The sequence below is a fragment of the Castanea sativa genome, chromosome 2, assembly GCF_040712315.1.
Source record: "Castanea sativa cultivar Marrone di Chiusa Pesio chromosome 2, ASM4071231v1".
Taxonomy (NCBI): Eukaryota; Viridiplantae; Streptophyta; class Magnoliopsida; order Fagales; family Fagaceae; genus Castanea; species Castanea sativa.
In genome coordinates this window covers 47,503,555-47,528,324 of record NC_134014.1, presented here as the reverse complement: position 1 = coordinate 47,528,324, position 24,770 = coordinate 47,503,555, and the positions used below count along the sequence as shown (strand labels likewise).

General features: G+C 35.5%; 3 protein-coding genes across 12 annotated transcripts; all 3 read right to left on the bottom strand.

Annotated features, from left to right (window-relative positions):
- Positions 1-707: 707 nt before the first annotated feature.
- On the bottom strand, positions 708-5,493 carry LOC142625702 (uncharacterized). The gene is made up of 9 exons (XM_075799391.1): positions 5,237-5,493; positions 5,034-5,082; positions 4,282-4,370; positions 4,063-4,119; positions 3,825-3,887; positions 3,674-3,739; positions 2,007-2,093; positions 1,520-1,613; positions 708-1,427 (listed from the first exon to the last, which is right to left on the bottom strand). Exons 1-9 carry the CDS (start codon positions 5,339-5,341, stop codon positions 904-906), a joined length of 1,134 nt encoding a protein of 377 aa, XP_075655506.1. The 5' UTR covers positions 5,342-5,493; the 3' UTR covers positions 708-903.
- A 4,799-nt stretch (positions 5,494-10,292) lies between these two features.
- On the bottom strand, positions 10,293-12,066 carry LOC142626297 (small ribosomal subunit protein mL103 (rPPR7)). Its single transcript, XM_075800110.1, has one exon. The coding sequence runs from the start codon at positions 11,845-11,847 to the stop codon at positions 10,636-10,638; it is 1,212 nt and encodes a 403-aa protein (XP_075656225.1). The 5' UTR covers positions 11,848-12,066; the 3' UTR covers positions 10,293-10,635.
- A 3,594-nt stretch (positions 12,067-15,660) lies between these two features.
- LOC142626173 (splicing factor U2af large subunit B) lies at positions 15,661-23,860 on the bottom strand. 10 transcript variants are annotated; one of them, XR_012842469.1, is made up of 14 exons: positions 23,521-23,860; positions 22,282-22,583; positions 21,372-21,485; positions 20,760-20,816; positions 20,361-20,431; positions 19,655-19,725; positions 19,475-19,522; positions 19,316-19,375; positions 19,094-19,154; positions 18,891-19,003; positions 18,331-18,777; positions 18,025-18,163; positions 17,675-17,894; positions 15,661-16,122 (listed from the first exon to the last, which is right to left on the bottom strand). XR_012842469.1 is itself a non-coding variant. In XM_075799958.1 (14 exons), the coding sequence occupies exons 1-14, from the start codon at positions 23,647-23,649 to the stop codon at positions 15,985-15,987; spliced, it is 1,818 nt and encodes a 605-aa protein (XP_075656073.1). In that variant the 5' UTR covers positions 23,650-23,860; the 3' UTR covers positions 15,661-15,984. The 10 variants fall into 10 exon arrangements, 8 of the variants coding, with proteins under 8 accessions (XP_075656073.1, XP_075656074.1, XP_075656075.1 ...); XM_075799958.1 differs by having other exon boundaries at positions 17,675-17,742; XR_012842470.1 differs by lacking the exon at positions 20,760-20,816.
- Positions 23,861-24,770: the final 910 nt, after the last annotated feature.

Sequence of the window (24,770 nt, the reverse complement as noted above, 5' to 3'; positions counted from 1 at the left end):
AGGATGAAGAAAGTGTCTTGGAACAGGGTCACAATAACCCCTATTTCAATATCAATATCATAAAGTACAGAGGCAAGTTATTCAACTTCCTATATCCCTATTCCATCTCTTATTGAAAAGTGAAAACCTAAGGTCCTATAGTTAGGGTTTATGATTACAAGGAAAAAATTTAGGTCCAAATTGACCCAAAGGGTGCTGTTAATTACACACACGGAAGTGCACACAACCAATCAACCATACGCGCAATGGGCAAAATTGTGAGTTCAAAACAATATTTTAGTCAAATTGTGAGATCTTGTTTTCAAGACATGATTTCAACATTTTAAAATTATAACTAAAATCGTGTTTTGAACCCATGATTTCACCCCTTGTGTGTTCGGTTGTGCGCACTTTCATGTGTGCAACAACAATTTCCCTTGACCCATTAGAGCACATAGATGGACAAAGGATGATAATTATTAGGATCAAGGGGGTTATCCCATTCCCCAAATTGTGAAATGCACGTGCTCATTAATCAAAGCTGCTGCACCAACAGACCCTTCCAACCTGGGTCTAAATGGTTTCCATGTCCCTAACTCGAACAAGCAGAATTTAGTAATTTGCCAGAATGTTTTACTTCACTTGAACATGACGGCCAACTAGTGACCGATGCAGGCAAAAATTACCTAGAATTGGGGATGCTTTAGCAAAGTAATTGCACTTCTGTCTGGCCAATGATGCAAAAAAGACTATATTCCAAAAATAAATATCCTTTCTAGTCAAAATTAGAGCTTGTTTTGTTAATTAGTGTGGTACATATTACAATCTGCATTCTCCTAATTCAGAACAAATAAATTGAGCAAGAAATATCCAAGACCTTATATGGAGTAACAGAGCCTTGCAGAATAATCTCAAGCTTTCAACTTAAGATGGAGGCATTGGAGGATTATTGGGGTTATTCGGAGGGGGAGGTGGAGGCATTGATGACTGTGGCATTAGGGGCCTACCAGGCTGCTGCTGTAGGGGTGGAGGTGGTGGCGGACGCCACATAGGTGGTTGGCCTCCCATTCCCATTGGTGGTGGGAGAGGCCTTGGAGGAGCTTGACCTGCCTGTGGAGGGGGTGGTGGCATATTCGGGGGAGCTGGCCTGAACTGCTGGACTTGAGGATGCATCATAGGTGGTGGGATTGTCTGACCTGGTTGCTGTTGCTGAACCTGCCAAGGTGGCTGTCCACCTACTGGCATAGGTGGGAATGGTGCACCTTGAGGTGGTGGTGGTGGTCGGAAAGCAGGAATTGGGCCCGGAGCAACAGTGCCATTTGCAAAGGGGCGTGGAGGCATGGTTCCATTGGACTGAGGAACATTTGAAAGTGTTGGAGGCCCGCTAGCAAATAAAGTGTGAGGCCTGCTCTTTTGGGCAGTAGGATTGCTTGCAGCCAAAACTCTCTCTGCAATATAATTTTAGCATGTAAACAAAGCAATGTTCTTAATGACAGCAATAATTTTACCCTACTAAAAGAAGCAGTTTAAAAATCCTTACCTGCTGGAGTACCATGACGCTCCCCTTTAGTATCCTTCTTATATGCATACGACACTGTAATTTGACGGTTGCAAAGATATTGGCCATTCATTGCCTGGAAGAAGATCAATACCAAATCAACTCATAGATAATTAAGACAGGGATGCTAGTGATATGGGTCACTTATGTCTTAATATATGTCACAACACTAGAATATCTTTCTCATTGTAATTTTTTTTTTTTTTTGATACACTTTCTCATTGTAATTAAAATAAGATCATAGAAGACTAATAAAAAAAAATTTAAAAAGTAGATCAAATCGAATTGTTGATCATGTAAGACAAGACATCAAGCTAAAAACTAGTGGACCTCAATTTAGATATAAAAAATAGATAATAAACCGGAGACTGAATAACAAACTAATGATTGATCTAAATCTTGTATTATTAAACCTAATGTTTCTCACACAGATTTGGAGGATATGAAAATATCAGCAAAGTACAAATACCTCAATAGCTGCATCAGATGCCTCAAAAGAGTCATAGCTTATGAACCCAAAACCACGTGAATTTCCTGACTCGGGGTCTCTCATGATCTGGAAAAAGACAGTGCTAAAGATCAGAATCCATGTAACAGTCAGAGTTATAATCAGTAGAATTCATACATTAGAAGAAGAAAAAATTATGCATTCAGTAGAAATGTTTGAGCCCAACCCTTGTGCTATGCAAAGAGAGGCAGGAAGAGATCGGAACCCACTTAAGAGTTAAGAGGGGTTCACATCCAGTTCTCCTAAAACAAAAATAAACCCAAATAAGAAAAACCAACATGGAGAGTTGAAGGCCACACAAAAATGCTCATCAAGTAGCACTAAGATTTCCATGATTGTATTACCATTAAACTTAACTTCAGGAGGATAATGGTCTAACTCACCAAGAACGTGGGTCATTGTGGTACCAGAACTGGAACAGAATGTGATACACCACTTACCCCATAACTTGGAACACTGGGGATAGGCTAATATACCAAATTATAGATGATTATGTCAGAAGTTAGAATGTGACAAGGTAGACTTTAAGTAAAAAATTTATTTGTAGTATACCAAAAACCTTTACTTAATATAGTATTTCATCAATAGTAACTATACGGCCTTTCAAAAAATTTATAGGGGAATAAAGCAACACCAATTTAGGTAAAGCCATCGAAGGAGCAGCTAACAAAACCAGTTTCTGGGACGATGCAAGGAGTGAAAGAAGCAAATGTATAAGAAAATGACTTAGAGAAGACAAAGCAACTTTTCTTTTTAAAAATTAAAAAAGAAAAAAAGAAAAAAAAAGACAAAGACAAAGAAACTGTTCTCCAATTTTCTACAGATTAGAGATTTGCTTCCATGAAAGAAGAAAGCAAGGCCTAGCAAAAAATGGCTGCTTCTTCCATTGATTTACCCTTTTCTGGATTTACCATTTCAAGGATATCTGATAGATTCAGTTTCCTTTCCTATCACATGACCAGACTAACGCTAATTTAGCATACTTTCAAAGCTTCCCCACAACCTCATAAAATGTATGAAGCAATGAAGGTAAAATAATGAATAAACCTACAATTTACAAAACTCTGACAATCACCTTATAAAAAATAACTGATAGAGAATAGTCGCATAAATGACAAGTGAAGTGATAACATACTGGCAGGAAAACTGCATCCTCCATGCATAGGCATATGAGATAATAGATGACCATAAGCTAAGGGCACATTCAACAGTTGCATAAAAACAAAGGAATAAATTATATGCAGAAACGAGGTTATATAAACTCTAAGGGCTGAAAGAAATTTTTTAATATATTTTTTAGGGTGGGGGTGGATAAGTGAGTTTTGGACCCTAGAGGGGAAAAAGGGGAGATTCAAACTAGTGACCTCCACTTCATGAAGAGCGATTCCCAGCTGCTTGTTGTTAAGGGAGAAAGATTTATTATCTTCCCATTTCAACTTTACAATAAGAAGAATACATGCAACCAACCCTAAATTTAATTTGTTGTTGTTGTTGTTGTGGTTGTTATAAGAACACCAACAGCCTTGTTAGTGAGTAGCTAGTTTGCATAAAATCATTCTACATTTCTGAAAATTTTAGAAACAGGTAAAAATATTTTAACTCAGCAAAAGAAAAGCCAGAAATTTAACCTTAGGATTTGTAACAATGACTCCAAATGCACTGAAAGTATCATATAGAAGCTTCTCATCCACATCCTGTAAAGAATATCAATGTAAGAAAAAGCTATAATCAGTAACTTAGCTTGTGTTAATTGCATAACTCTGATAGAATTTAACTTACAGGGTCAAGATTCCCAATGAAAAGGTTTGCTCCAACATCCAAGCTTTTTTTATCTTGGGATGCCTAAGAAAAATAAAACAAAAACACAGAAATAGTTCATCAAATCAAATAAAACAGATACAAAGATGTCAGGATGGAACAGAACAGTAAACCTTTTCAAATGTAACAGTGCTTCATAACTTATATAGAATACAAATTATAAAAATGCCCTCAAACAGTAGTTGATGAAAAAAAAAACCTTATTCACACGTATTGGCTTTCCATAAAGTTTAATCATGTTCAGCACCTTGATTGCCTGCATGGTTGTTAACAGGGCAAAGTCATTGGTCAAAGACTCAAAAGTGAAGAACTAATGAAGGGAGGTTGACAGTAAAATTTTGCAGTTAACCCATACAATCTTAACATGAACTTGAAAGTTTTAAAGATAGCATGATCACAGTAAGAGTTCAACACTTACATAGTCAGCATCTTCTTCACTTCGGAACTCCACGAATCCATATCCTTGATGCAAGTTTGTCACTCTATCCTTGGGAACATATACATTCACTGACATAGAAAATAGGAAAGATTATATATGGGCAGTCTTACAAGCAGATTAAAGGAATATATATACAGTAACAAAAATAAAAGAAACACAGAATAAACTAATAATCGGCAAAGAATACCACCACCAATTTGATTGAAAAGTTTTATCAATAACATTTTCCCCAAAAATGAATCTTAACAGGCCCATTTATAATCTATTCTTCCCTTTCGATTAGGCGAGGCGAAATAAAGTTCCAGAAGAAGATTAGAATAATGGGGAGCTTCACATCTAATGGACGGCATAGAACAAGAAGCACAATGCCCAAAATAACAGTAGAACTACAGGCCCAAGCTAATCGCGAAGTGGATTGGGTTTTTCTTTCTTTGATAATTCAATTGTTACAACAAGTAGGGGGAGGGGGATTTGAACACTGGTTTCCCATATAAAGGAGACCAGAAAATGCCACTTAACTACGGGGGGATCATGGTGAAGTAGATTGGTAATTGATGCAATACCAAAACAAGCACACACACACACACACAAAATCTGGAGTTCCAAATTTACAGACAAAACAAGGTTTCCCAAGACAAAAGTAAAAACACAAACAAGCATGTTGCACAACCAATGTCAATAATTTCTATAAAACTAAATTAAGAAAAGAGACAAGTGAGGTGGACATATACCAACAGGGCCTGCTTGAACAAACAACTCCCAAAGTAACTCCTCCGACACCTGCAAACATCAAACACAGAAGAAACCAAGTTCAACAACAAAAATTAAAACCCTAACTACAACCAAACCCCCAAAAAAAAAAAAATTATGAAAGCAAAACTGAAATTCCAAAGATGGTAACTAAATAAAAAAGGAGAAAGAGAGAGAGAAGGACCTGAGGGTCGAGATTGCCGACATAAGCAGTGGCGTCTTGGTTTCTCTCGGCAGAGTGTTGGCCCAGCAAATTGGCTCCAACTCCGGGAGCTATTCGAGTCGTCATTGTAAAACCCTCACGCTCTCTCTCTCACTCTCTCTCTCTCTCTCTCTCTCAGAGACTATTTTAGTTGGACACAGAACTATGGACTCTCCCTTGAAAGAGTTGCGAAGGGCTTTGCAGCGCTACCTCTACAACAACAAGGTCCGCTCTATGGGACTGGAAGTGATCACTGGTCTTAAGGTGGGGTGCATGATCTGTTGGGCCTGTGGGTCGTGAACCCATTTATATTGGCCTAACCGGTTCACGTCAGCCATATACATTAAGTACCAAACTATGGGCATCTTTTTTCTTTTTCTTTCTTTCTTTATTTCTTTTATTTATTTATTTTTTGAAGTACTAGACTCTTGGAACACAACTTTTGTACCACAAGCTTGATATGATTGACGGTGAGTGATAGATAACAAAAAAAAAAAAAGGTTTATGTGAAAATGATGATTAAGTGATTCACCATTCACAATCTACCATTTTAACAAGTTACTAAAGAATCATTTAGTTTTTTTTATTTTCCACAAAAAGTAAACAAGTTTTTATTTTTCTTTTAAGTTTTTTATATAGAAAAATAGTGTATGTTTTTTAGAGTGATGGTACTAATATTACAAATTTATTTTTATAAGTATTACAAACTAATATGTCACCAATGACTAAAAAGTAATCCAATATTTATTTATTTAATATGTTGTTTAAGTGATGTCAATTACATTAATTTTTATTTTAATTTATAAGTTTTTACAATAAAATTTTATTAAATTCCCCCCCCCCCCAAAAAAAAGGTCATTATTTGTTCAACTTAGGATAACAATGTTATTAGCGAGGATACTCATGAATATGATATGGCTGATTAGATAACAATTATTGAATGCAAATATTAATAATAACAAAAAATAAAATCAGGTATGGGACACTAGTATTCACGCTCAAACCAGAAATCAAGCTTGTTCTTTTTCAGGCAAGAGGAATAGTTTCTTCAGGGGACTTTCAAGGTGTAATCTCTGGTTTCTCCTCATTTTAACTTTTAAAGATATTTTAAGTAGTTATTACTTATTAATGCGGAACCACTTTTCTGAGTCTTGTTGCTATATTAAATTGCATATAATAACTTGTAACCATTAGTGTTGATTTTTGGTCATATAATTATATTTGTGTTTTTATTGGCTCCCTATGTAGAGATCATTGTTGTTGGTTGACATTAAATAGTTCATTTAATGAACTAACATTATCGAGGTTAAATTGAGTAGGCAAAATGGTTTTGCCAAGTAGGTGATGTGGTTTTGCAACTACTGAGCTAACTAAATGATTCATGTCGTGACTGAGCAGAGTGGGTTATCTCTCTCTCTCTCTCTCTCTCTCTCTCTCTCTCTCTCTCTCTCTATATATATTATGAAAACTGAAAACTATATTTTGGGAGAAAAAATGCACACCTTTTAAACAAAACAAAAACAAAAAAAAAATTGTAAATTATACCTTCTAAATTTAGGTTCATTTGACTTTGATCTCTATATTTTAAATCTCTAGTGTGAGATTGTATGTAATTTCATCATTTTATCTATACTCATCAATGACAAAGCCACTAAATGCCAACTACACATACAATTTCTATAAATGGTTTACTTAAATCATGTTGTACGGTGTACGGCTACAAGCCCACTTATCTCGGGCCCAAGCCCAAGTGAATCTGGATATTACCAAGCCCGAGCTCAACGTCATGATCGACCCATCACTCATATGCTCAGCATACGAACCCACCTTGCGTATAGGATGGTCAGTGGGTATCCCTGCATTTGTTCGGCAATATGACGACAGCCTGAGAATGCCCTAAGGAATCACACTGCCGAACAGTTCTTGCAGGCTAGTACCAATTCCAACGTTCTCAACCCCATTTCCGATGAAGCATATTCCTTATCAAGAATGATCAATTTAGGCCCTACCCACAGAAGTGGGATCAGGGGATAATGATAATTCATCCATTATCCTAAATCTATAAATAGGAGGAAGAATGAGAGGAAAGGGGTTGAACAATTGGGGAGAGAGAGAGAGACAGAGAGAGAGAGAGTATAAACACAAAAACACGAGAGTTTGAGAGAAGAAAAGAAGCTTGGCTAACAGGTAACTCCTTCTTGAAGCTCGCTCGGGAACTACCCATTGTAGGAAACTTAAAACCCACAAAATAAGTAAATTGTGAGCCTGAAACAATAGGCCCAGTTAAGGGAGGGAAATATTGGGCACACACACAAACCGTAGTTTTAAAAGCCAAACCAAAGGCAAAACTGGATTTACCTTTAGTTCCTATTTAAACCCAGTTTTTGACCAATTTTGGGGTTTTTTCAAGACTAGACTGGTGTCCAGTCCCAATTTAACCGATCAAACCAGCTGATCTGGTCCGGTCCAATTTTTAAAGTCATGAAAATAACTCAATAAAATTAGATAAACTAAATTTTAAAAAAAAAAATTGAAGAAAACTATGCAAAAATAAAGAATAAGGAGTTAACTATTACATTAATATTAGAGATGCTACAAATTTTACTATATAAAGTTTACAGACTGCTGTGTCGTGCAGCATTAAAAAACAATTCAAACATACATTAATTCAGTAATTAAAGTTAATATCAATCACAATTATGGACACATTAATTTGTGAGCTTTACATAATAGTACTACCTTTAGTATTTTCCTAACCACTGGCAACAAAGTGCAAAACCCATTAAGTCGCCCAAGCCATCAGCCACTGAGTTAAGACCATTCAACAACATGGGTGGCAAGCCATACGGCAGTGAACTTAGCAACGTGTCAAACCTATATTGAACGAGTTACTCTAGGATCAAAAATTTTACCACACCCTTTCCCACAACTATCCTATGTGATAGACTAAGTGGCTAACCTATCATTTTCACAAACATTTTTTCCTCCACCACTTACAGATAGCCATATAGGAGAATTGTGGTGAAGTGGGGAATAAATTGTAATCCTAAATTTTTTCATGTTGAACCAGGATCCATTAGCTCTTTCTCACAACATATGTCCTATCGACCTCAAGCAAGCCTCGAAGTTACTTAGGTGTGTGTGCGAACAAACACCCATGATCATATCCAATCATCCATCCAACAGCCACACGCTGCCATTATTCAGAGGATAGCAAAGTGCAAAACTACCTCAAACCGGTTTCCTAAACTAACTGCTATGATACAATTGTGCAAATTGTAAGATGTCAACAGAGTGCTGCCTTGTACCAGACAGTTGCTTCTTTCCCCAGCCATGCTAAACAGACTTTGTTAACGCTGCAAAAATGACATAACAAGATGTTGACGTACAATGCCTGGCAAAGCTGGAGGCACAAAAGTAACAAGAAGAAATGAACGAAAGTATTGACAGGGAGAAGATAAAATACAACTAACATCAAACAGAGCATTGTGAAGCTCATCGGCATTGACAAAACAAAACTTCAACCTACGAACAAGAAGCAGGTAAAAAGAACAAAAAAACAAAAACAGACAAGCTAGAATAGTAGTGTATTATAAATTATAAATTATAAGCCCAACAAAGGGGAAGAAAAACTATCACTAGACATTTAATTATATTGAAGCTTTTACACCTATTCACAGCTCAAAACAGCTTCAAATCAAGTTTCCAGAGCCAATCACCAAACTAAAATTGCCAATCAGCATCATCCATCAAACTCAAAATTAATCAAATTGAATCATTTGCAACTATAGATCAAGTTACAAACACATCCAACTCAATAACCAAAACAATAATTCCACAAAAGCTTATGCTGCAGCCTCTTCATCCTAATCGGGATCAGCATCCACAGAAGCCAAACCAAGTTCCTCCTCAACCTTTCCATACATTAATAACGTTCAGTGGGAACTTCTTAATTGTCTGGATAAAATATGTAACTTAATTTTATAACAAACGTGACAGGTCCACATAACACTGGATCATAACACCCCATGGTTTCTCCCTGATCTAAAATTTGGTAAATAGAAGAAGAAAAAAAGTAGAAACACTTTTCTTTTCTTTTCTTTTTTATAACTTTTTTTTTTTTTTAAGTAGGAAGACTTAATGACATCTAGGACTCCAAATAACAGTAGATTTCCTATCCCATAGTAAAGATTCAAAAGCAGGAAGAAGCAAAATGTAAGCAAGAAACCAAACAAACCTTCCTGACTCCAGGTGATGGTTCATCATTAAGTTGTGGGCACGGGATGATGATTTTTACCAGTGTACCTGCAAATCACATTAAAACTTCAAAATGCATAAAATCTATCAAAAAGACAAAGGAACATTTTTAGGTGAACAAAGATAGAATGTTATGGAGGCTTCTGTTTGTGTAAATTAGGCCTGATTCTTTTAAGCAGAATGTGGGACTACAAAAAGTCATGTCTTCCAAAATGTCTTGATAATCATCATCATCTATGAGTTCATCTGTAGAAACCACCGGAGTTAGAGTTACAATTTTTGGTGGCCACTGCGCCTTGTTGTAACATGAGCTTCAGCAAAACCAAGGAAATTAGTGAATGAACCTATAACTGAGATCCAAAATCAGAAGTTCAATTAAAATAAGATATTATATAAATACACACACAATTTAGTTGCTAAATTAAATGCATCTACACACTAAGCAAAATCAAATTGACAAATCAGATTACAATTCACCTGCAATGCAATCTGCTGCTGTGCATACGACAATCATTCTCTCACTTGGGTTTAGGTTGATTAGCACCCTGGTTAGCACATCTAACAGTAAGTTTTATCATACAGAGTACTGTCTTGTACCAGAGTGAACAGTGGCTTCTTTCCCCCACCATGCTAAACAGATCTTGTTAATGCCGCAACAATGGCATAACAAGTTTGTCAAGATTTTGAGACATACAATGCCTGGCAAAGCTAGAGGAACAAAAGTAACAACTAGGGAGAAGAAATGAGCTAAGGTATAGACAGAGAGACAACAATATACAACTAACATCAAACAGAGCATTGTGAAGCTCATTGCCATTGACAAAAACGAACTTCAACCTAAGAACAAGGGGAAAAAACACTAGAAGAATTCTGTATTACAAATTATTAGCCCAGAAAAGAGGAACAAAAACTATCACTAGACGTTTAATTATATTGAAGCTTTTACACCTATTCGCAGGTCAAAACAGCTTAACAGAATTAAATTTCCAGAGCCAATCAACAAACTAAAATTGCCAATCAGCATGTCCATAAAACTCAAAATTAATCAAATTGAATCATTTGCAGCTATAGATCAAGCTACAAACACATCCAACTCAATAACCAAAACAATAATGCACAAATGCTTATGCTGCAGCCTCTTCATCATCCTCGTCAGGACCAGCATCTACAGAAGCCAAACCAAGCTTCTCCTCAAACTTTATCCATGTCTTAACAACATTCGGTGGAAACTTCTTCTTAATCGTCCGTATCAATCCTTTTGCCTCCTTCATCTTCTTCTTTTCCACCAAACCTTCAACCAAATTCTTCATCGTTGCAAAATCCGGAATCTTATGTACCTTCACACTCTCCTTGAAAACCTTATACCCCTTCTCATAATCCCCATTCCTACATAAATAATATACCAAAGTCCTAAATGTGGCTGCATTTGGATTACACCCATTTTCCTCCAACCCCTCATAAACCTTCTTGGCCTCATCCATCATCCCACTCTTACAATAACAAGTCATCAAATAATTATAACTAATCGTATCGGGTTTCAACCCCACATTACTAATCTCATTGATCAATGCCTTCACATTCTCCGGTTCACCACCGTGGGCATACATAATTCTCACATTATATGCCGCGACATCAATCTCACACCCCTTCTTCACCATCACATCCCACAATTTCTCGGCCTCCTCGCTCTTCCCCTGCCTGTACAAAGCATCCAATATGGTCGTAAACGTGACCGCCGTTATCTCCACCCGCTTCTCCTCCATCTCCTTCAAAATCTCAACCGCCTTCTCAGGCGAACCAGCTGCACAATAGGACTTAACCAAAATACCATACGAAATCTTATCCGGCGAAAACCTGTATCTCTTAGGCATTTCATCGAACAGTTGGGGGACTTTATCAAACATCTTGGAATGATTGCAAGCCGCTAGCAAGGCATTGAAGGAAACCGCCGATCTCGGAGTACCCAACTCATCCATTTGATCAAAGGTCCTCATGGCGTGGTCAAACATGCCAGCTCGGCCGTAGGATCGAATCAAAGTTGACAAGTAAGGCTCCTCTTTGATCTTAGGGTCATTCTTGTGAGACTCGATGAGGGACTCGATGTCGGCGAATCGGCGAGACTTGGCGAGGCGGCGGACGGTGAGGTCTTGAGCGTAGCGGGAGGAGGTGGGGGAGGAGTAGTGTTTGGAAACAGAGGAGTAGATTTCCAAGGCTTTGTCAGGGTCGTACTCGGTTCGGAGTTTTGATTTGGCTCTGGAAATGGAGATTGCGGCGGAATTGGTGGTGGTGGTGGTGCAGAGGTGGCGAAGATAACGGAGAGGAATGGAAGAGGACATTTTTTTGTTAGGGGATTTGGGAGAGTTTGAGGAGGGTGGCTTTGCTCTGCTACTGCTAGTTCAAGTTCGAGTAATGTATGTAGCACAGTAGTCGTAGTGGTTTTTTGTTTTGAGGGTTTTGTGTTTTTAGGGTTTAGAGGCTGTGTGCTTGTGCTGCATTACTTGTGGAAAGTAGTTCCCGGTTTTGCTAGTATGGGAAACCAATTCCTAGGAATCTGTTTTCCAAGTGAAACATAGATAAGGCATAGTGGTTGTAAACTTGTAATTAGTTCCACAATCAAGTCTATTATAATTGAATATAAGATCTAAAGTTGAATTTACTGTCTGCACAAAAAAGATAATCGAGATGTCTATACAAAAAGATAGTTGACGTCTTAACTATAATAAAGATTAATCATCATAAAGCAAACATTATAGATTTAAAATATTACTGTATTTATCTAAAAGTTAGATAATGACATAGTTATTAAACCCCGATTGGACCGTCTAACAACCATTTCATTAGATTACTAGTGATAATGAGTTACTAGTTGAATTGCATGGTTAAATAATTTTTAAAAAATATACATACAAATATAAATAAATTTGAAAAATCATAAAATAAAAATGTAAAATTGGAAAAAAAAATAACGTCTTAATTATTAATTAAAATTATGTGTAAAAAATTAGCTACCTAAAGCATTCACATCAAAGTGAAGTAATTTAAAAAATAAAAAATAAAAGATAAAGAAAAAAAAATCTTGCATGACCAAAAAGCTATTTTGTCTTTTTTACATCATCAATTCTACGATATACCCTAAATCTCATAATCTGTAATTTTTGTGAGATTAAAATAATTGGATGTGGAATAAAATAATAGTGTTTAAGATATAGATGTTACTACCGTGGAATAAAATAATAGTGTTTTTTTGTAAACTAGTTTACTAACATGATGGCACAGTTAGATAGGTTTAAATTATATCTTGGGTAACTTTTAACATGACTGTGGTCTAGAAGTTCAAGGAGGTTGACAATAAAAAATAATTTCAAGATCAAGAACCAGCATATTATCTACGATTTAATCTTTTATATATATATATATATATATATATATATATATATATATATATATATATATATAAAATAGGTTATTATTTAGACAGAAGTTTGATATTTTCAACCCTATTCAGTACCTTATCCATTAATGACCATATGAACAGTATTTTTTCCTAAGTCATGCCAAGCTTTTGTTCCGCAGTGGTAGAGATGATAATTTAATATTGCATTTAATGTCTCTGAACATTTGGGTTCCAATTAGCTCAACTAATAAAGTCTCTAATGGTTAAATAAGAGATGAAGTTGAAACTCTCTAAAAAAATTATCTCTGAACCAATGAGTTTTGTCCAACCTCATTTAGCAAAATTTGTTGAGTAGAATCATGTGAAATGCTGTACAATGGACTTGACGAATTTCTGGTATTCCTTTTTATTTTTTGGTAATCAAAGGATAAATTCATTCAAACAGCTAAACGACCAATAAGAACATAACGTTCATACAACATACAAGAATTATCTAAATTGGGCAAAAGGGAAACATCGATAGGAGGATCCATAAAGATAACAAATTCTTGAGCAAGATGAGCCCCCATGCTTAGCAAAAGCATCGGCACCCGCACATTTGTTCACCTCCCTATAGGCTATAGTAGTGCTGAATTTTTACTAGAAAGATTAGCCTTAAGACATTCACTGCAGTCATCCATAATGATATCATTTGCATTAGCCAGATTAGCGTATAGTTCTATTTTCACAACAGGTAAGTTTAATGAAAGACAAAGGTTGATATAGTCCCTTAGAGCTCAATAATTCTGCCACTACACATGTAGCAATCCCAATAACTCCAGCATACCCTCTGAGTCTCCTACCCAAGCTTCATTAGCATCTCTAACAAGTCCTTCACTTCACCCTCTATAAGACCAAGATTTGTCAAAGACGAACTATCTGAATTAAGCTTAAACGAGTTAGGGGATGGGCACCTTCATTTCACTTGGATAATAACACGACCTGATGGAGAGTGTTTATTAAGCCCGATAAAAGCAACCGCATGAGCTTTAGCCACAACATTTGACATTAGATCTCTATGTGGTATTCCTGTTTACACCAAAAACCAATTGGAGTTTTAGTCTGATGATAAATGATTACATCAAAAGCAAATGTCATAAGTTAAAATTCTTACATTTTCAAAAAAAAAGGAAAGATCTCCCTGTGGTCTACTAGTCTTTCTTGATTGAAAATTACTCTTGTTTCTATTTAACCATAAGGCTCCAAACCCCACGAGAGAAGATAATATACCCCAACCAATATTCAAAGAAGGTAAAGGGGTGGACCTACAGCAATTGAATCATAACCAATCAACTAGGTTCAAACCATAGAAAAGGTTGGACTGCATAGGGAAGGGAAAGGAGTTCCAAAACCTTCGAGTGAAGGGGCAGTCTCTCGTAACATGCTCAATTGATTCCAAGGGAGCATTGCACAAAGGGCAGAATGTTGGGAGGTTTAACCCTCTAGCCACTAGGACAGATCTAACTGGGATGCTATAGTGACAACATTACCATAAGAAACACCTCACTTTTGGAAGAGTCTCAACAAAACCAAAGAGCAAAGAATCAACACCCTTTTGAAAACACCAACATGTCCCTATATTAAGTATTACCGGTTCAAGTGCGGAATCCTTACAATGCTTCTGATTAACAAGAAAGCTTTGCAAGAAAATATTGCTCAAGAAAAGGGAAGTGAAAAATAAGTCAATTTTAAATATCCCCTATATTTTTAGTTTCAATTTTAAATATCCCCTATATTTTTAGTTTCAAGAAAAGTAGTTAACAACACACTTTACAATTACGCAAAATCTCAATAAAAATGCAGAAGGTCGAGGAAAATAATTTATTTGGCTAAAGGAAAGGTTAACGTTAAGACTTACACGGTTCCTTACTTTTCATTTTCAATCATAACAAAGCCTTGCACGGTTCCTTCCTGTAAAAATGCTTTTTGATGAAAAATACTTTACGTTGAAAATAATTTCTATAAAAAATTTTCATTTTACAGTGGTTAATTGCATAATTGAAAATAATGTGGAAATCATTTTTTAGTGTTTGTTTCGTCGAAAAATGGAAGTTTTTTCCTACTTCTCAAAACTCAACAAATGCAAGTACAACTGCACAAATCAGCAGAGACCACCCAAAAATTCAGATTGGGAGGAAAAAAGAGACCCCACAACGAAACAAACAGCCACCATAAACACAGATCCGAAAAAACCAAACTTCAAAACCAGATCCAAACTCACAACCCACCAAATATGAGCATTAAACTACTAAATTGGCACAAATCCAACCAAATTCACTCCAACCACCCAAAAATCAGACTATGGGAGGCAGGCACTACTGATGGAAGGGGAAGGAGGAAAGAGATAAGAGGAAGATGGGTTTGGGCAAGAGAGGAAGGTTGTGCGTGGTTAAGGTAAGAGATGCTTACAAGTTAAATGTTTTACATTCATTTTTAGCGTAGAAAATTTTGTAATTTTCTCTATTGGGTTTTACAATCAACTAAAAATGTTTTCAATGTTCGACCAACATTTTGCAACAAAACATATACTGCAAAATGTTGAAAATGTTTTTCGTAACATTTTTATAGTGAAACATTCTCTATTCAGTAGCTATGCACACTCATCATAATCCATTATCTAAACTCTTGGACCATTACTAACAATTCCAAACTAGCACTTGATTAATGAAATATTATAGTAAAATAGGTAAGAATATGGAATGTCAAATTTGGAATATTTTCGTGAAACCCCTCTAGTTTTCAATTTAAGACAGCTAAATGCATTACAGCTCAAAGAGAGAAATCCCATCAAGGATGACAACTGCAACAAGTATCAATCCAAACTGTATTCTGCTATTTGTACCAATTAACACAACACAAGCTCATTGACTTAATTTAATAGCAGATCTAATTTGTCAACTCCACTAAATCAACAAGAGGCTGTGTACTAAAAGGAGCACAAGAGGCTGCCACTAAGTACATTTTTCAACCATCTAAACTGAATACCTCAGCAAATATTGAACACTATCAATGTGACATTAACTAAAATACAAGACAATAACTAGCCTTCGTAGTCCCCCTGGGCAAACTTGTTCTCTGAATAATAGACGGCTACCACTGAATTCCCACCAAATTTTCTTCCATTCAACCCAGTACGAGCTTTTGTAGAACCCTCAATGTCTGCATACTCCAAAAACACCTGATATGAATAGAGATCAGTATTCAGCAATCTTGAATTCAAGCAAATGAACTTAATAAGTATAGTATAGGTATGGGTCAAATGCCAATGAGCTCAAGCTCAATAGCACTTCCTCTACCTACAAAAAGGGACAGAGAATTAAATTTAAGATAATAATAAATTTTAGCTTTTTGCATCATTTTCCCAACAAAAAAAAAACACTCATTATAAAAAAATAATAATCAATAAAAATCCAACAAGACCAGCATTTTTTAAAATAAGGTACCAAAAACTACGGGATACCAAACCAATACCAAACTAACCCAGGCCTCTATAAATAAATTACAGTCGAAATTATATTATTTGAGTTATTTAGATAGAATGATTTTTTATAAACTTATAAAGATTCACCAACCTTGTACTGTTAAAATTTATATGTAATATCTACAACGAAATAGACTATTTACATTATCAATAAATTACAAACAATACTTTGATATCTTATTAGACTATTTACAAACTTACACAATCAAATATGAAGTTTAAATAAATATATTTTTATACATATATGCTTATCTATACTATTAATAATAGGATTCCATGTTTGAGTTTCATCATTTTGTATACTAAAATATCCTAATTAAACTCTCTGAATATCTCTATCTTTTTAATTAAATAATTTTAAATTAAAAAGCACAAAATAATTAAAAGAGTAATTTATTGTTCCTAAGTTTTAGGCTGGTTAGAAGAGTAATTTACTATTCCTAAGCTTTAGACTTTTCTTTTTCTTTTACTTCTCCATTCTGCCTAAAAATTCCAATGCCTCTTCGTGAGAGTTAGGAAAAAAAAAAATTTTGAATAGTTTCAATTTCAAATAGTTTCTTCCATTCACATCAACCACTAAATTATGTACAAATAATTAATTTTAAAAAATCACATAAAGAAAGATCCTAAAAATTAAGAAACTACCTCTCTCTCACTTTTAAACATTATGACACTAAACCCAGAAAAATAAATAAATAAAAGAGCCTCATCGCACATGCTCCTAAGAATTAAGACACTATCTATATCTCACTTTTAAACATTATGACCTTAAACCCAAAAAACAAATAAATAAAAAAGAGCCTCATTGCATGTGGCTAGTAAACATATGATTAAATTGAGCCCTACACTTACAAAGCTTGTTCACAATCACAATAATAGTTTACTAGTCAAACCTAAACTTGGACTTGAATTGAACTCATTTGCTAAATAAATTAATATAAACAAGCCTTTTTTCAATCCAAACCAAAGTTGTTCAAAAATGGCTCAATTCATTTACAGCACTACTTGCTAGCTGTCACCCTTTCGAATGATGTAATGTAATTCCATTTCAAACATGCAAGGCTCAAGTAATCAAACTATCCCATGAACCATAACAACCACGATTCCTACTTGATCTAAAAATTTGATATATAGAAAGAGAAAAAGTAGCAATACTTCATGACATCTAGGACTCCAAATAAATTTCTTATCCCATTGTAGAGATTCAACTGCAGGAAGAAGGAAAATGCAAGCAGGAAACTGAACAAACCTTCCCAATTCCAGGTGATGGTTCATCATTAGGTAGTGGGCGTGGGATGACGATATTTACCAGTGTACCTGCAAATCACATTAAAAATTCAAAATGCATAAAATTTATCAAAATATACAAAGGAACATCATGAGGTGAACAAAGAAAGAAGGTTATGGAGGCTTCTGTCTGTGTATATTAGGCCTGATTCTTTAAAGCAGAATGTGGGACTACAAAAAAGCTGTAAAACAGAAAGATATACCACAAAGAAAATCAATATGTGTACATGCAAAGAACCTTAACAGGTGAAATTGACTAAATTTAAAACAAAGACTGCCAATACGTAATCACGAATTAGAACTAGGTTTTACCAAATTTTCCGCATTCCTCTCTCATGTCTTCCAAAATGTCTTGATAATCATCATCTTCTTTGAGTTCATCGGGAGAAACCGCCTGAGTTAGACACACAACCTTGGTGGCCACTGCAGCAGCTGGTTGTAACATGAGCTTCTGCAAAACCAAGAGAATTAGTGGATGAAACTATAACCAAAATCCAAAATTAGAACTTCAAATTAACATAAAATATTACAGAAATACAAACACAAACAAATTAGTTGTAAATGAATGCATCTACGCCCTGAGAAAAACCAAATTGACAAATAAGATTTAGATTTCACCTGCAATGCAATCTGCTGCTGTGCATGCAACAATACATTCTCTTGCTCCGGTTTAGGTTGATTAGCACCCTGGTTAGCACGTCTAACAGTAAGAGTTTTATCACCCATCTTAATTCCATTCAGAGCTGCACAAGCTATGTCTGTAACTGAAAGATCTTGGTAAACACAAAATGCATAGCCTTTTGAATTTCCTGTCTCTCTGTCTTTCACAAGATCAAAACCCCGAAGTGGCCCAAAAGTCTCCAACAACTCCCTGATCTGTGTTTCTGTGAAGTAATAGGGAAGCCCACCCACAAATATGCGATCAGGACCCTCAAGCCCACCTGCAGATCCTGGCGTTAACCCAACAGCAGCAAGGTTCAGATTGGGATTGGGCTGACTTGGACCAAGTGTTGCAGCAAGAGATGGGTTGTAGTCACTCGGTCTCCTCACCTTAACAGGAGCACCCTGGAGAAAAGAGAATGAATTAAAGAAGTCAATATCATAAAATGTATTAAATTCGCCAGTAGTACACAGATATTAATCCTGATTTGACGTTGAACAAAGTTAAAATGAAATACCTCAAATATAATCCCATCCAAAGCCATTGCATTACTAGCCTCCTCAACAGATCTCATCTCCACGAAAGCAAACTTCTTTTCATGGTTTATGTAAACATTGACAACAGCATCTCCTGCACGAGAGAGAGAGAGAGAGTCAAGAAATCATCCAATAAAAAAGCAGGCGATGTATGCAAATTGAGATCAATCATATAATGGCATACCTGGACCAGCAGTGTTTCCTCCAATTGCAGCCATAACATGACTGAAAAATGTTGCAACAGACTGCAGTAGAAAAAGTAATGTCATTACTATTGGGTAAGCAAAATCTTTATAAATGAAAACTAGGTGAATGTTGTCGCTGGGGGTGAAAAGTAGGAGAGGAAAGGGAAGGGATTATGGATGATAGATGATAGGAACAATGACAATCAAAGAGGTGGGCAAACCTGTTCATTCGCTGTAGGAGGAAGCCCACCAACATACACCCGCCGAGCATGCCTTGTAGCCTAAAACCACATCATATTAGATGATATTATGAGCCAAATTTTGAGGTTAAAATATTTTAAAAAGAAAGAAAAGCATTTACTGCATAAGTGCTAACAAACCTGTTGAGTCATTGCCTGAACTGGCATAACAGGAAGAGCTCCAAATTGCTGCTTTCCAACAAATGACATTATTAATAAAAATTAAAGCATCCTCCTGAATATCTTCTACACGTGTGTGTGTGTGTGTGTGTGTGTGTGTGTGTGTGAGAGAGAGAGAGAGAGAGAGGGGAGGGGGAATACCTGACCAGTTGATAAAGGAAAGATGTTTGGAAACATTCCGGGAAGAGCCGGAGTAGCCCCTGGAATCTGACCTGCAAAAGAAATTATACTGCTACTCAGAAAACAATAATAATACAACCTCTCACATTTATACGTTGCAAAATGACTCTTACAAGAGTAGTCTCCCCATTAAATTAAGTACAACCTAACCTCTTTCAATAATGTTTATCAAAGGAGATGAAAGGAATACATTATATACAAGTTCTGGAGGTAATATTTGTAAGACTACCAAAACAGGCAATAGTTCCCGGTTGAAGACGAACAAGACCCATCAAACCGGTGCATTGTTTCCTCCTTGTACATAAAAGCTACAGAAGTCGGCTCACGCCCATTGTCAGCACAGTGGGGCAAGTAGCCCAACATTGCCTTCTTACAACAAAAGACAAGACATAGAAACAAAAAAAACAAACACCAAACACAACAAAAAACCAGAAACATCTCTCAGTTCCGATTCCAGAATTATTTCACCAAGTAAAAAACAAAAAAGTACAGTCCTTCCATAGACCACAGCTTTGAAAAGCTATATGTGCAAATAAAAGAACAAAATATAGCTTACCAAATGACACCATGTAATTTGATACGAACTTTCCACACTATATCCAAAAAAGAAAAAGAAGGCAGTTAAGAAGATTATAACAATCTTAAATACATAAGAGGGTATATTTACCTGTTACAGCAGCTGCACCAGATAACAATGCAGAAGCAGGAGGCGCCATATCAAAACCACTAATCCTTTTGCTGCAAGTAAATACTGTCAGCATACCAAGAACATAGCCAATATTTACGTGTCAAATTCATTTAAGCACTAGATCAATGCATCAGACTTCGAGAAAAAACACAAACTAAACTACAAATGAGAACGGTAACATCACCTAATAAACCAAATACATTCAAACAAACATAGGCACACATAAGTCAAGACCTTTGTGGCTCAGTGGCAGTACCCAGTCCCCCCATGGGAAGAAATTGGTTTGAATCCCCCCTCTGCCACTTGTGGTAATTTAAAAAAAAAGGCACACATTAAAGAGCCTGAAACAACAAACAGCATACCTAACATTTTGTGTACCTTACACCTGGACAAGGTTCTACACAATGTTCAGGACTTTGGCCATTCATTAGTATTCTACAACCAAAGATAGAGCCCATAGAGACCATGGTTTAGTCTGCATTTATGCTCACAAAAAATAAACGATACAGAAAAATCACACCCTACAAAATAAACTCTACAAATGACAAATCAAACAGAATAACGTATTTTTAATACATTAGATGCATTCCAAAAACTCAAACTATGAGCTAATGTTACACAACAAGTTGGCCAAGCTCTTTTAAATTACGAATGTTGACCAGAGATTAAAATGTCACCACTAGTACTAGAAGGCTCCTACTAATAGAAGGTTGACACAAATGATTACAATAGGTCTCAACATGACCTATATAGCAAAATAATCATAGAATGGCTTGGATAAACTTCCATAAATAAATACTAATTTTAAAAAATAGAAACCCATTGGCAAAAGTTCAATAATTAACTCAATTATAAAAAAAATAAAAAAATAAAAAAAAACTCAGAATTAGACAACAGTTTCAGAAAATAAAGTCAACAAATATCATGACACTGGTTTAAAGAAAGCCGGTTTTATTTCTGATTGACTACTTCATATCACACATAACCTACCTCTTTGACCGTGAACGAGAACGTGACCTTGATCTGTGCTCTGATCTACCCTTTGAACGAGAGCGAGACTTCCGCTTGTTCCTCTCCTCTCTGTCTCTATCAAAATCCCTTCGTCTGTATATAAAATCAAGCAATAAATAACCATCACCTAAGAACCAAAAGTCCCAAACACACAAGATTGAGCACCAGAGGCACTCAATCTTGTTCGCTAATTTATATGGATGTAGAATCAACTAACAAGGATTTCCATACCACACGTTGTAATCAAAAGCAAGCCAGGCAATTGCCTAGGCGCCCGGGTGAGATGAGCCGCTCGCCTTTAGAGCCTAGGCGAGCAAGGCGACCACCTTAAGCCATGAAAAGGTGCTAATGCTAGATCCTCAATTTCTATTATTATTTTTTAATTTCATGTCTTAACCTATCATTAGATTATTAATTTAATAAAAAACATGTTATAGAAGCTATTGTTAGATAAATTAATTTACAAAAGTTTGTTGTAAAACTCATTATTAGATTAATGAATTTATAGTAGAAACTTGTTGCAAAACCCATTGTTAGAATAACTAATAGAGCCTAAACCATGTTAATTCTACTTTGAAATCTTTTGATTAACCTAATTTCTTCATGCAACACATTTCAAAACAATTCATTATCATATTTCAATACACTAGGTACATATGGTTTAACCATAAGTTCTATAAGTAACAAATTTTTTTAGAATTTAGTGCCTTGCTTTACTCAGGCTAGCACCTTTTTTTTGCCTCATGCCTCAGGCGATACAAGGGCTAGGTGCCTTAAGGTCACCTTTTGCCTTTGACTACCCTAGTACCACAATCCAAAAGTGAATTACAGCCTCAACTCCTAGCAGACATAAGAAAAATATAGCACAATGCATCATTTTGTATATTACCTGTCATATTCCCGGCTGCCTCGATAATAATCATCATCTTCTCTATCCCGGCCCCGTTCCCTTCTTTCACTACGATCCCGATCCCTGTGGCGATCTCTATGATGACGGTCCCGGTCCCGGTCTCGGTCTCTATCCCTTTCCCTATCTCTATCCCTGTCCTTGCTTCTCTCCCTATCCTTGTCTCTATCCCTCTCCCGATCACGGTCCCGATCTCTATCCCTGTCCCTCTCCTTATCACGCCCTTTTTCTCTATCCTTCTCCCTGCTTTTAGAAGTCTCTCTTTCATAATCACGAGAACCATGCTGCAAGCAATCAGTTTCATTAGTAATTCCCATTTAAAGAAGAACATAGAACAAGTGCAATTAACAGTATTTAAAGATTCAATAATTAGTACAAAACCTTGAGGAAAACGAGAAATATTAACCCAAAATGTGGAAACTACGCCTCAAGTTCATGCATTAAAAGGTACTCTCAAGCATATCTCAACAGGCATAGAATAAATAGTTACGTAACACGGTAACAGCAAGGAAACTTCAAGAGATTATAGATGATCAGAAGGGTATAATGCACTGTCCCCAAAAGGCAAAATGAACAAGCAAGCACTGAAGCACACAATTTAAACAAAATGTAGAGAAAATCTAACTTGCAGCAATTAAAACATTAACAATAAACAAAACCAAACCACTAAATCATCACACGTCCCCATTCTTTCGATTTTGAAAGAATAAATTGAAAAATTACAACAATACAATAGAATCACAATGCAAAGTGTTTTGTAGTTGAAAAACAAAGTGATAAAAAAAAATTTTAAAAAGCCTATAATACACTTTAGACCCCTCTGAAGATCATATAAGTAACAAAACCCATAAAACTCATTACAAAAAAATCATATCCACTAATGTTCAGAAAATTATTCCATTGAAATCAATGTGCCATGGTTCTCTTCTACTTAAAAATAAAACCCTGAATTCATCTTGAACCATAAAATCCTACCTTCTATTACAAGTCAAAGCAGCAAATGAATAATTAATCATCAAGGCGAAGAGAACAAATTCACATCCAGCAAAAACCCTAAATCAATCTTTTCCATTCAGAAACCGTAAATTGAACTCCAAATTGACCTTACCCTCAAAAAATACCTATAGATTCAAGATCTTTCGCCGAAAAACTAGCTAACTCTTTGAATCGATCTCATACACATGAATTAAAAACCAAACCGGATGGAATATTGATTTATACCTGAGACTTGGTGTCGCTGTGATCTTCAGGACCACCATGGCTGCTACCACGAGGTGGAGGAGAGGAGCCACCGCCATAATTGTCGGCGTCCTCGCCGTTTCCTTCGTACCTTCCTTCGTAATCAGACATCTTCCCTTTGGTTGTTCTCTCTCTCTCTCTCTCTCTCTCTGACTGTCTAGCTTCGCGTTTGTTTCTCGGGAAATTGGTGTGCGAAAAATGAAAACGAGACGAACTGAGATGGAAATTCTAGGGCTCAAGGGGTGGGTTTATATAATAGAGCTCATAGATAAGTATGCGGAATACTGGAATCGTAAACCCCACCAAAAAGACTGAATAGGTATTGTGGTAAACTAAAAATAAATAAAGGGTTTTTTTAAAAATAAAATGGAAGCTTTCTTTTTTTTCTTAAAAATATATATTTTTTCTATATTTTTTTATTTTTTACTTTTGAAAACTTTTTTTTTTATTATCTAATGGCTGAAGTTAGAAGTTATATTCTTAACTTTTGATCACAATCATTGAAAAATATTGCATGGTGCAGTATTCTTATATAATGCAATAGCCTTAATTATTGTATCGGATTAATCCAAAATGGTAAATATGCGGAATATTACGTAAAGCATGATCACTTTATATTAAATAGAAAAAAAAAAAATCTGCCTCTCTTTATTTCATTTAACATATTGTTTAATTTTTAGTGTAAAAGTGTTTACTAATGTTTAAGTTTTATCAAATATATTTAATTTTTGGTTTAACTTGATCCAACTTGTTTAACTTTTTTTTTTATTTAAGAAAGGACATGCTTAACTTAATTCATGGTAAAATAAATGAAAATTTTTGGCTCTTTCAGATATAAATGAAATGGATGTGTGGGGGATTAAAGTTAAAAATATTTGGTACTTCAAAATAGTTAGTATGGATTTAGATTTTATTTTCATAAACCCAACCCATTACCATTTTTGAGTATTAAAGTGGATATATACTATCAAATTTTAATCTTAAATTATTCTCACTTTATGGTTTAAAACAAATACTCAAAATTTGAAGTTAAAAAGAGAGTAAAATAATAATTTTAAATTCCTTCATATTGGTATATATTTATATCCAAAAAATTTTAACAGCTTTGTTACATTTAAAAAATAAATGTTTTATTACAATATCTATTATTGCATAAAGCATGCATTTTATGATGTAAAACTAGCCATGGACATATTTGATGCATGTCTACAAGTAAAATGCTTAAATGTATT

Coding starts and splice junctions, on each gene's coding strand:
- LOC142626297 (XM_075800110.1), bottom strand. CDS start 11,847: ATGTCCTCTTCCATTCCTCTCCGTTATCTTCGCCACCTCTGCACCACC.
- LOC142625702 (XM_075799391.1), bottom strand. CDS start 5,341: ATGACGACTCGAATAGCTCCCGGAGTTGGAGCCAATTTGCTGGGCCAA. Junction 3,740..3,824: donor TCATTGGGAATCTTGACCCT/GTAAGTTAAATT, acceptor TATTCTTTACAG/GATGTGGATGAGAAGCTTCT. Junction 1,428..1,519: donor GCGTCATGGTACTCCAGCAG/GTAAGGATTTTT, acceptor ATTATATTGCAG/AGAGAGTTTTGGCTGCAAGC.
- LOC142626173 (XM_075799958.1), bottom strand. CDS start 23,649: ATGTCTGATTACGAAGGAAGGTACGAAGGAAACGGCGAGGACGCCGAC. Junction 20,432..20,759: donor GAACCTTGTCCAGGTGTAAG/GTACACAAAATG, acceptor ATTTACTTGCAG/CAAAAGGATTAGTGGTTTTG. Junction 19,726..20,360: donor TGGTGCAGCTGCTGTAACAG/GTAAATATACCC, acceptor TTTCTTTTGCAG/GTCAGATTCCAGGGGCTACT.